Source organism: Salvia hispanica, chromosome 5 (genome assembly GCF_023119035.1).
Source record: "Salvia hispanica cultivar TCC Black 2014 chromosome 5, UniMelb_Shisp_WGS_1.0, whole genome shotgun sequence".
In the NCBI taxonomy this organism is placed as follows: Eukaryota; Viridiplantae; Streptophyta; class Magnoliopsida; order Lamiales; family Lamiaceae; genus Salvia; species Salvia hispanica.
The window spans coordinates 36,214,799-36,226,633 of NC_062969.1; the positions used below are offsets into that span (position 1 = coordinate 36,214,799).

The 11,835-nt window shown below is 33.5% G+C and overlaps 1 protein-coding gene across 4 annotated transcripts; it reads left to right on the forward strand.

The window, feature by feature from the left end:
• Positions 1-1,809: 1,809 nt before the first annotated feature.
• Positions 1,810-6,957, forward strand: LOC125188884 (probable serine/threonine-protein kinase SIS8). Of its 4 annotated transcripts, none has more exons than XM_048085959.1 (15): positions 1,810-2,144; positions 2,697-3,111; positions 3,199-3,330; positions 3,398-3,502; positions 3,814-4,411; positions 4,551-4,591; positions 4,689-4,754; positions 4,858-4,958; positions 5,050-5,128; positions 5,237-5,335; positions 5,418-5,486; positions 5,587-5,636; positions 6,263-6,344; positions 6,452-6,546; positions 6,622-6,957. In XM_048085959.1, the coding sequence occupies exons 1-15, from the start codon at positions 1,861-1,863 to the stop codon at positions 6,725-6,727; spliced, it is 2,322 nt and encodes a 773-aa protein (XP_047941916.1). In that variant the 5' UTR covers positions 1,810-1,860; the 3' UTR covers positions 6,728-6,957. The 4 variants fall into 4 exon arrangements, with proteins under 4 accessions (XP_047941916.1, XP_047941917.1, XP_047941918.1 ...); XM_048085960.1 differs by having other exon boundaries at positions 3,835-4,411; XM_048085961.1 differs by lacking the exon at positions 3,398-3,502 and having other exon boundaries at positions 3,835-4,411.
• The last annotated feature ends 4,878 nt before the right edge of the window (positions 6,958-11,835 follow it).

Genomic DNA, 11,835 nt, shown 5'->3' on the forward strand with positions numbered 1-11,835 from the left:
CACTTTAAATATATGAATAATTTAAATCATAAAAATTTAAAATTTCTTTGAGAAGTCAAGTTAAAAAAATTGTATTTTTCCAACAATCACACTTTAGTTGATTATTTTTTTTCTTCTGTTTAACTTTAGACCATAGCATAACTTGATATACATGGCCAAAGACTAAATAAATTTTTAATATTAGAAAGAATAAATTTCTTACTTCTTGCCACATATAAGTATAAAAAGTAAATTATCACTTAAAATAACGATAATATTTTATGCATCTTGGATGTTTTGAATAATGTGACAATTTACACTACTATTTATATTAAGAAACTATACAAACTTTATAAGTTAGATTTAATTTTAAATATATATAATTTCATATTCTTTCATAATTATGTACACTAAATTTAAATGTAAATATATTTACATATATAGCTTTAATATTAAATATAAATAATAAATTTAGTTTTAATATTGTATACGATAATTTTAATATCAAAAGGATTATAAAAAATATTTAATAAATTAGTTATTGTTCCAAATCTTGATTGGAAAGTTATCATTTAGTTGGACTAATTTTCTATCCAATGGCTGTCATTTTTCAAAATGACCAAAAGGATAAACAAAATAGCTTTATATTTTCCCTCCAAAAAGGGTAATATTGACTTTCCATCCAACTCTCTCTTTTAGTAGTATAGATAATGAATTCTTAGTATAAGCAAGAAAATTCTAAATAGGAGTAAACCTTATAAGACTAGAAAGAAAATAAACTAAAAGGGAACACTGGTTGTAGAAGGAAAGACTGTCAAAGCCAATTAATACTGGTCAATATCCATCTATTTATTTAAATTAATTAGGAAAGCAAATAAATACTTTATTTGTTTGCCAATAAGAGTCTCATTTCATAGAAACATGAATTTTAAGAAATGTAAAGAAAAGTAGAACGAAAAAAGTTAGTGGAATATAAGTTTCACTTGTATATAGTAGTTTTAGTGAAATGAGATAGATTGAATTAGTAGAATATGAGACCTATTACCATTTATAGTTAAAATAAATCGGAACTCTTATTTGCAGACCGAAATGAAAAAACAGGACTTCTAATCATTGACAAAGATAATATTAAACAATGCAAGTAATTTAGAAAATCCTAATTTATAGAAGGTAAATAATATAAGCTAATTAATTTGTATCAAAGTAGATCTTGGTCCCTTATGCAACTAACTTCCAACATATTGACAGTTATACTCTTCGTGAAATGATTTATTAGGTTATTTTTTAATGTCTCCTAATGCGAGTTAAGAAATTATTTAATTTTATAAAAGAAGTTAGAATGAAAAGTTGGAGGAGTATATTAATTAGTTGTATAGTATTGGTGGGGGAGGAAGTATAAATATGTTATTTGACTTGGAACTACCACGTAGAAAATAGGAGTAACTAACTCGGGTAACCACCGTCAGCAATACGGCAATACCAGTTTTACAAAATTGTGCAACTTTTCAACCTTATCTACTTCTTCATACGTGTCAAATAACGAATAAAATTGTTAAAACACAATAATCGAAAACCTTATTCATCTCCTATTTAAAGAAAGTCCAACAACGATGCGTACACGTGGCAAAGATACTGTCCAAATGCCTGAATCGGGTCGGGTCTGATCCGGCGCTTGAAGGCCGTAATTAACAAAACCGTCCGTTTCAGTAAGGTCGTTGCTGTAAGGCGGTAGAAACCACGTGGCGGAAACCGGTTTGCCCCACGGCGTAATCAAAATTTTAAATTACAAATGACACTTTCTTTTTTTATATTTTTAAAATAAAATATTACTACAAAAACCTTGAGGCGATCACCACATGTGCACCACCACCCAACCCCGCCATGGACGGCGGAGCAAAGTCATCGGACAGATTCCTCAGGGCTCTATTGGATCGATTCGAGAGCCTGGAGGCCAGCCACGAGAAGCTCAAAGAGCAGTTCCAAGTTGTCGTGCACGAGAAGGCAGAGAGGGAGTCGCCGCCAGATTCCGGCGGCTCGAGGCGGTATCCTGGCTGGGGCGACATGCCGGGGGCCTACTTCGCTGAGAGCCCGTACAGGAGAGTGCTGGAGTACATGGGTCATGCACTCCACGTCAGCAGAGCTGGCTCCGACGAGATCATTTATTGGTACTGTTTTTGATTCAATCCGATTACAATTTTCAAATGAATATCTATTGAAGTTGATTGTTTGATTTGATTCGTTGGTGGTAGTTTGTTTAATACGGCTAATTGGTTGTTGCAAGATCAAGTTGGTTTGAATTAGGTCAAATCTGGTTGGGGATGTTATTTTGGGAAATAAAGATGATTTAATGCTGTGCAGTATGAACATGTGGCAGTTGATTTATTTTTTATGTGAGAACTCTCCAGCATTGATTTTGGTGTGAAGTATATAGAAGAAGCGGTTAATATGGTTTAATATCACTATTTATGTGTGTTGTCATGGTAGGAAAGCTTCATATTACTGTTGTTTGGATTCGTTGAAATTTGAGTAAATGGAACATGTTCAGCTATCACAATCAAAATCCTCTAAAACTGGAATAGGTTGGATAATATTGGATAGTAGTTGGTCATTTCTCTACCTATTGAATCTGTGAACCTCCAACATCTTTATGCTAATAAAGAGTACAGGCATTTGCTGCCCATATTGCATAGAATAAGGGGGAAAATCTCATGTTGCAGGAATTGCGCAGCTGAAAAATTGTTTGGGTATAAAGACTATGAAGTAATAGGACAGGGAGCGGTTGAACTACTTTTTGATGAAGAGCATCATAATTTAGTTCTGACAATCATGGAGAGAATGAGAATTGGAGAATCATGGTCAGGGCAACTCCCTCTCAGGAAGCGATCTGGTCAAAGTTTCATCGCGCTAGTTACACTGAGCCCACTGTATGAGGATGGTGAGATTGCCGGAATAGTTACCGTATCAAGTGATGCTGCTGTATTTAATAAGACAAACTCAGGAAATATGAGAACACGTCAAGATAAGGCTAATGAACAATCTAAATTTCCTAGAATAAATTTGAAGAACATCTCGTGGCATCAGCGGCCACAAATAGCAGGAGTGCCCCACCTTGCATCTTCTGTTTCGAATTTGGTGCTTACATTATGTCCCTATGTGTCTTTCCGCCTCATGTTTTGTCCTCCTTTTCGCATACATTAGACTTTTCTGATAATTGGTCAGGCCTCAAAAGTTTTATCTCGGACACGAGGGAATGTTCCCTCCTCCTCTGATACATATAGAAGTGCAAGAGATGGCGAGGAAGCTGAAGCAGAAAGTCAAGACACAAGAGCCGATAGACCACCAAGAGCCCCTGTGAGTATTAGTTAAGCAGGTGGTATTGATTTATTAAGAGGGAATGTAAACTTAGAACTATTTGCAGATTACTAAGGGTGCTTTCGGGTTACCCGTAGGGAGGAGTAGAAATGATGGCTCATGCTTTGAAATGGAAAACACAGCATCTGAACTTTCTCAGCCTTCAAAAATTGTATACTCTATCCTCCATTGTTCCTAACGTTTCCTTACTGTCCAACCTTGTCCATTGGCAACATTAGCTTCTCCCCTTTTCCTTATAACTGCCATTATATCATTCAGTTATAGCAAGAGTTTGTTTCTGTTGCATTCTTTAATAGCAGTATCGGCTTAGCTCAATTTTAGGCCTTTTGGTAACTCATGCTTTTATTTGTTTTGTTAATGGATTTTATATAACGACATTCTGGTTTATTCAATCTTATGTAATATTTACTTGGAAGCTTGCTCAGTGGTTGCATGTGAACTGTATTGTAAATTTCCAATCAGTTCGTCTACTGTAAACTGCAGGCAGTAAAAATCTTAGAGAAGTTTCAGATAGGAGCAAGCAGCAACTTGGAAAGAGTCATGGACGAGAGAATAAAACAAAATGGTTTTGAAGACAATTCTGGGGGGAAAGAAGCTGCAAATGGGACATGTTCACCAATATATTCGATGCAAACTGTTTCTAGCCTTCATGCCAGCAATAATGCAGTGGATGCTATGAAAGAAACTTCTGATGTTGCAAAAAGAAAAGAAACAAATATGCATAGGAATCCATTCTTTGATAATGAGAGTCCCTCGGGAGAAGCATTTTCAGGTGCATATCAGGGATATTTTGAAGTTCAAAGACATGCCGATCAGTTGCCTGGAACAAGCTTCCAAACTGATGAGAACAAGTTCGTGGCCAACCTTCCAAATACAAAGTCGCTAGATACGGAAGATGTTGATCAGGAGCAGTTGGATCCTCAAAAGAATCTAGGTTCGGCAGAGAGTTATGGCAGTGGACATGGAAGCTCTTCGAGCAAAGGTGAAAATGATCTCCCTCTGGTTGGTAGTTCTGCAATTCAATGGGAGGATCTACAGCTCAAAGAGGAAATTGGGCAAGGTAAAGTTTAAGGAAATTGTGTTAGAAGCTGTGTGTTCAATGCAACATTGAGACATATCGGCAGGCCAGAATTGGAGTGATGCATGTCTGATTTCTTGATTAGGCATTATTAATTTTGATGAACAGTGTTTCCTTTCAGGTTCTTTTGCAGTTGTGTATCGTGGAATCTGGAATGGATCGGTACGTAGCCGTATACATTAGTAGCCTAATCACTACAAACAACAGAGAGCTTTCTTGTCTCTTAAACTTATCATTCTATTTTATTTATACTTTTCAGGACGTTGCAGTCAAGGTTTACACTGGTAGTCAGTACGATGAGACATTACTTGACTACAAAAAAGAGGTGCATCTACAATATACATCATGATGTAGTTGTTTCAAGTAACTCATGCAAAACTGACTTTGAAGTTCGCAATACTGACTTTGAAGTTCACCATGTTGTTTAGATTGATATTATGAGAAGATTGAGACATCCAAATGTATTGCTATTCATGGGAGCATCGTGCAAGGAGGAAAAAATTGCCATTGTCACCGAATACATGACCAGGTAAGTCAATCTAACAGTGAAAGTTGCTTTTCAGTTGTTCCCTGTCAACTTGCAACACTTATAGCCGCACAAGTCTTATGACTATGATCAGGGGGAGTCTCTTTAAAACATTACATAGGAGCAACCAATCGCTGGACATCAGGCGTCGTCTAAGGATTGCTCTTGATGTGGTATGTCTGTTCTCAAGTCGATGATTTTCCATCAACTTCTCTGTGTTTGTGGGGCAGCCATGCGCATAGCTGGTTGAAGTTATTCACTCTCTTTGATCATGTGTACAGGCTAGAGGGATGAACTATTTGCATCACAGAAATCCACCAATAGTGCATAGAGACCTGAAATCTTCAAACCTTCTAGTTGACAAAAGCTGGAACGTCAAGGTATTTTGTAGGAATATTTCACTGGATCACATCATTTTACTGCATCCAAGTATATAGAAAAATCAAAATTACTTCTTTCCAGGTTGGCGACTTCGGCTTATCAAAGCTGAAACATTCAACTTTCTTAACAGCAAGATCTGGAAGAGGCACAGTTAAGATCATTGCCTGTGCCCCCTCTTATGCCACATTTCTCTATCTTGCTTGAGTCTTTTCTTCGCACTATCTGATATGAGTTTCATAATTTACTGCAGCCTCAGTGGATGGCCCCTGAAGTCCTCCGGAATGAACTTTCAACAGAAAAGTAATGCCTGGCAACTAATGATTTGTAACTTTTGTATTTGAATATACTTAAATCTGTCGTATTAATTGAGTCAGACATAAAGGGTGGGGTTTAAGAGGGTGACATGAATCAAACATTACGCTCTTAACATCTTATAAATGTTTCAAGAGCTTATAAGTTGTTAAATTGGTCGGATAATATGAGCTTATTATTAGAGGCAGAATTGTGTTAGAGAGAAAAAGAGAACCATGAATTATGAAATGGGAAGGGTATAGGATGCCAAAAACTAAACGTAGTAGGGCTATTTTTCCCAGATGATTGTTGCTTACTAAATCATGAGAAATGGAACGAGGTTGATGAACTTATTTGTCAGGTACCTTATTAGTTATTGGAGTTAATGTTTAGATCTTATAAGTTGTTAATGAACTTATTTGGCAGACAAATTTCTAGAGTTTTATGGAGTTTATAAGTTCAGCCGAACACACTCTAGTAGATGAAATATTGGATAAGAGGATCAGCAGCCGCAAATACTAGTAAACCGTACACAACCAAATAAGAAAATTGTAGGCATTATACCATACTAGGGGATCTTAGCATAAAAGGTGACCTATTTCTTTGAATAATATGATCTTGACCTTTTTTAACAGGTCGGATGTCTATAGCTTCGGTGTTGTCCTGTGGGAACTAATGACCGAACGGATTCCATGGAGCGACCTGAATGCATTGCAGGTAACTTAGCTCTAAGCAACCCCTACCACTTGCGAGAATGATGTATTTTCATGGCATGCCATTCTGTTTCTTACCCATCGAATATTTTCTTGTTTATGCTTATAAAGGTTGTTGGAGTTGTGGGTTTCATGAATAGCAGACTAGATATTCCAAGTAGTATCGATCCCCAAATAGCGTCCATCATATCGGAATGTTGGACAAGGTAATCAAGCTGTAACATGTGGTTATCAACATGCCAAATATAAAAAATTGATGATTACTGTTGAACTTTCTGCAGCAAGTCGGAAGATCGGCCGTCGTTCAAAGACATGATCCCAAAACTGGCAAACTTATTAGTACAAGCAAGTGGTGGAGGTTTGAATAGAGCAGGTTCCCAGACTTAATTTTTTTGATGTTGCCGTGTCACCGGCTGACCAGAGCAGCACTTGCTCTAACATGAAAGGAAAAGGATTTTGAATGTGCTGTGTTTTAGGTTTTAGATGCTGCTTTTCCTTCTCTTGTAGTTTGATAACCACGTTTAAATATAAATACCTCCAACTGTACATTATTGAAATTATGTTTATGAGTTCTCATGAATGAGGCTAATAAAGATATACTGGGCTTTTTATCTCCAGCAACGGGAGGATTGCGGAATATGTAATATGATGTGGTTTTAATTAAAAAAAATCTTTTGGATGCTTTGGGTTGTGTGTTTATGTTTTGGGCTTTTCTTCTCGTTCCTTGTTAGCTTAGTGGTCTGGTAAAAGACAAGTTGTCAAGTGTAGAATTAATATTTTCGGAATAAAATGAAAACTATTTCTAATTATCTAAACTTGTGTATGTATTATACAATAAGAAATAGACAAAAATAGCTTATAACATCACATTCTATCACATAGTCAATTAATTGACTCAGTTAATAATAACCTTGTTTATTCAGATACTCAATTCAATCCAAGAAAGAAATTATGTTCTTGCAGCGTATATATTAATTATCTCTTCAAAAACAAATGGAACTCTCAATCATAGCAATGACAAGTGAGAAAATAAAGATCAGGACAAAATATAAATATAATACGATATTTCTTTGTCATTGAACATGAGTCTCATTTTTCTAGGCATTGTTTTAAGAAATGTTTAAAAAATGGATAAAAAAAGTTAGTTTATATGAATTCCACTTGTTTATATTAATTTTATACTCTATAAAATGATAGTGAAATGAGCTAGTTAATTTTATACTCTATAAAATGATAGTGAAATGAGCTAGTGGAATGTATGGACGGTCTTATTACCAATTATGTTAAAAATAAATCAGACCCTTATTAGCATACATATCGAATTTTAAAAAAAATTGGGACTCAATTGCGGATATAGAGAGAGAGACTATTATACCTCTATTAGATTGCACAATGCTTCAAAAATAAACTACTAGAAAAATCACATTTCAGTGCAATAAGTTACACAATTGTGAATAGGAGTCCCGATTTATTTTTACTGTAAATGGTACTAATAAGGTTTATCTTCCACTAATTTATTCTACTCATATTTTATTTAAAACTAACCCTCCATTCATCGTAGTGTTATTGAGTCGTATTTCTTTTTAAATTGTCTCAAAATAGTTGAATCATTCTTTTTTTTTAACAAAAAGTTTCTCATGTTTTACTTTATTGTTCTTCCTTACTTTACTTTCTCCAGTATAACCTTTTACCACATCACTTAAATTATGTGTCCAAAATAAATTCTCAAACTAATTTACGATGGAGAGAATATATACTGAAGAATTAGACTTTTAATTGCGAAATAAAAGTAAAACATATATGTATACGTGTGTCTGTGTGTGAGATGGAAAGTGGTCTACGTCTGTAGAGAACTGAGTTGACGCAGAGCTAGTGACGAGGGTTCCAGTCTGTACACTTTTACTTTTTCCTTTTTCTAAACAATACTTTGAAATTTAACTAATGAATTAAAAAATCTTGAATTTGGGATAATTAGTATATCTCCGTATCCAAATTTTGACACACTTTGACCCGAGTTTTAAAAAATGTAATGAAAAGTGGATTGAAAAAGTTAGTAGGATGTGAGTTCTACTTTTAAAGTATTAGTTTTATAATAAAATGCGAGTAGTAATGAGTTAGTGGAATATGGGATCCACTACCAAAAATGGTAAAAAGTGAAGTGTGTCAAAATTTTCAGGGACCTACCGAAATAGTAAACTGTGTCAAAATTTAGGGGAAGGATGGAGTACTTGTTAAAAGTTTATGATTTAATCCAATTTTTAAATTTATTAAAAATAGCAGAAATAATACGCCTATGCAGTGTTAGTGTGGAATGATTATTCATTAATATCCATTAAAAACCCTTTTGCAAGAAATAATACGCCTATGCAAGTGTTAGTGTGATACTGCTATCCTAAATGATAAATGTACAAAAAAAATTGATTATTAACAAAATAAGAAAAGTAAACAGATGCATGTGATCTTTGATACACCAAAATAGTTGTATCATTGAAACTGTTGTTGTACTTTTACATTTCTTATTTTAGATGGTGAGTGTGAGGGACATGAAAATGGTGAAGCCAAAAATTATTTTTTCTTTTACCAACAATTTTTCGTAAAAATCCAATAAAAGCTTACCTACTTGCTAATTGGCTTTATCATTCTCTCGATATGACAATTCAAAATTATCTGAGATTAAATAAAAGTTTATTTTATCATAGCTCTATATTTTATACGCATGTGACAGGACATAGCCCACTGTAGCTGTTGGATACTAGAGTTTGTAACGATCACGCAATAGCTTCACGGATCACTTCTTTTACCATTCGACAAATGTAGTATGGCAATTACTCATTATATACTCTTTTTTTTAAAATTTGGTAAGATATAGAAAAAATAGAAAGAATAAAATAAAAAGTGAATAAAGTAAGAGAAAGAAAAAACGGTTATTGCTATAACTTTTCGAAGTGAAAAAATGACTCAATTATAAAGGAATGGAGGAAGTAAGTATGAAAATTACCAATCCTCCTTTACTTATATTTTCCATCCATCCGTCGTTTAAAGACACATTTATCTTTTTTCCACTTTTAGTAATTAAGCTTCATACTTCTCTAACTCATTCTACTATAAAATTTATGGAATACTTATATAAAAATAAAACTCACATTTCAATAATTATTTTTTTTACTTTTTTTTAGTAGAGTTAAATCACCAAGACAATTTTGTCTTTAATTGGCGGACGGAGGTAGTATGGAGGAAGTATGAGTATAAATTATATACTTCCTCCGTCCTACTCTAAGTGAAACATTTCTTTCTCGGTGTGAAATTTTATATAGTTTTATTTTGTAAATTAAATGAAGAGAATAAAGTAAGATAGATGGAAAAAGTTGAGAAAGTAGGAAACAGATTCCCTATTGTTAATGGGAGGGGCTGTGCCATTTCAAGACACACAATTGAATAAAAAAAATAGAATAAAAGAAAGCATATAATGTGTTTCATTCATAACCGTACACATTAGGAGATCCTTGTCCAAGAAAATGATGTTTCTATTTTTAAAAATGTATTATTAGAGTGAGACATTCTAAAAAGAAAACTATGTCACTTAAAGTGGGACGAAGTGAGTACTTGAACGTAGATTCCACTTAAAAATGCGGGTAAAATTTAAGATGAAGACCTCCGTTTAAGTAAACACTATAATGAAGAAATAATTTTTTATAGAAGACCTGTCGCTCGACTAAATGAATTATATCAAATATTAGAGTGTTACCAAATTTATTTTTCAACCATGGATTGGCCTTTGCTCCTGTTTTTGGGTGTTGGATGCCTAAGTGGTCATTTTCAATTGTGTTTTTTTTCCCTTTGGTTGTTGATGCTTGTACTCCTATTTCTTAGGCTAATTAGATTGTTGGTGCTGCTTTGACTTTAATTATACTTATTTAGTAGGAATGTTAGTGATTTTTTGTTTTTAGTTTTTGTTAAATGGCGTTTGTCCGTTTGTTTTGAATATTTGTTCGCCGCATGCTATCTCAAACATTTTTCTATTAATTAATAAAAAAAGAATTTAAGATATTTATTTTGCAATTACTATCGTTTATAAGAAAAAGAATACGTCGCCTTTTTTGGTGAAAAAAAATGTTGGCCCTTTATTGTGTTTAACATTTTTGGTAATTGAGGACTAACTCTAACTGCAGTATGGGTTTAATAAATTAGCCGACTTCGTCTTTATTTGACTCGGCTGTATTCCCACCGGCTGACCAACGACCATATTCATTTTAATTTAACCAAAAAAATAGTACATAAATATAATTCTTAATTATTTTGTATCCATAATATTTTATATATGATGTCTACCTAAAGTCCTCATGCATCTATTATTTAATTCTCAATCTAAATTGAGGCCAACATATATTAATATTTCCCACCTCTTGGTTTTGGGTGGGTTCAGTCTAGTATATAAACGGTTACATGGAATGCTAGTTTTAGTGAGCAAAATCATTTGGTATGTTAGTTTTGCAAAAACTTAGATATTGTTTTAAAAGTTCTGTCAAAATAATAAAGTTGTAAAAATTTATTCGTTTGCAATCAGCCGTATTATGAAATGAGTCAAATGAGCATAATACTTTACTCCTATATTTTTTTAAAAAAATTGACTGTAAGAAATAATTTGTTAGTACTTTCTTAAATTTATACTACCAACTATTCACAATTTTACATGTAAATCCTCCTTAAATATAGTAACTGAAACTGTGCCAGTAGGGGTGGGAATACGGATTTTAGGTATTGGGTTTACCCGTACCCGACCCGATATCCGCCGGGTATTGGATACCCAATATCCAATTTTATGGGACTGGGTATGGGATTGAGTATTGAAATTTAAGATAAATCGGATATTGGATAACCCGAATGGGTATCGGATATTACCCGAATATCCAATTTATTATTTAAAGCATTTTTTAAATTAGGTTTAGCCATTTTAGGCTTTAAGAGCTAGGCTAATTTATTTACTAATTACAACTTACTAGGTTAACTTTCTCTAAACTTATATAAATAAGTCAATCTCTCTTACTCTAGGTCACGGCTTCTCCAAACTCTCAAGTTTTACGTATTGCATAACCAACTCATGTGGTTTTTATATTTTAGTTAATTATTTTGACTTTTGAATTATATTATTGGTTGCTTCTACAGTTTAATTAAATGCATAACTTTTATTATTTTACTTACATATTGCATAACCAATCCCCATAGATAAAAATCATATACTTTAAAATAAAAGTGACCCCTTTTTTATAGTTTTAAACTACAAAATAAATGCAACATTAAAGATATTAGTCAATTTAAATATTTCTATATTTATATTAATATATAAAATTTGAATTTTTTTTATTAGTTATTAACACATGTAAAGAGTCGGGTATTTGGGTACCCGATACGTCGGGTATGGATACCCTGGGCGGGTATTGGAGTACCCGAAAATATATCGGGTCGGATTTTGGATAAACATTTAGATAATTTTCGGG

Bases quoted from the DNA above. Each gene is read 5' to 3' on its own strand.
- LOC125188884 (XM_048085959.1), top strand. From the start codon at position 1,861: ATGGACGGCGGAGCAAAGTCATCGGACAGATTCCTCAGGGCTCTATTG. The intron at 5,129-5,236 runs GTATGTCTGTTC...TCATGTGTACAG, and splicing joins TAAGGATTGCTCTTGATGTG to GCTAGAGGGATGAACTATTT. The intron at 6,547-6,621 runs GTAATCAAGCTG...AACTTTCTGCAG, and splicing joins ATATCGGAATGTTGGACAAG to CAAGTCGGAAGATCGGCCGT.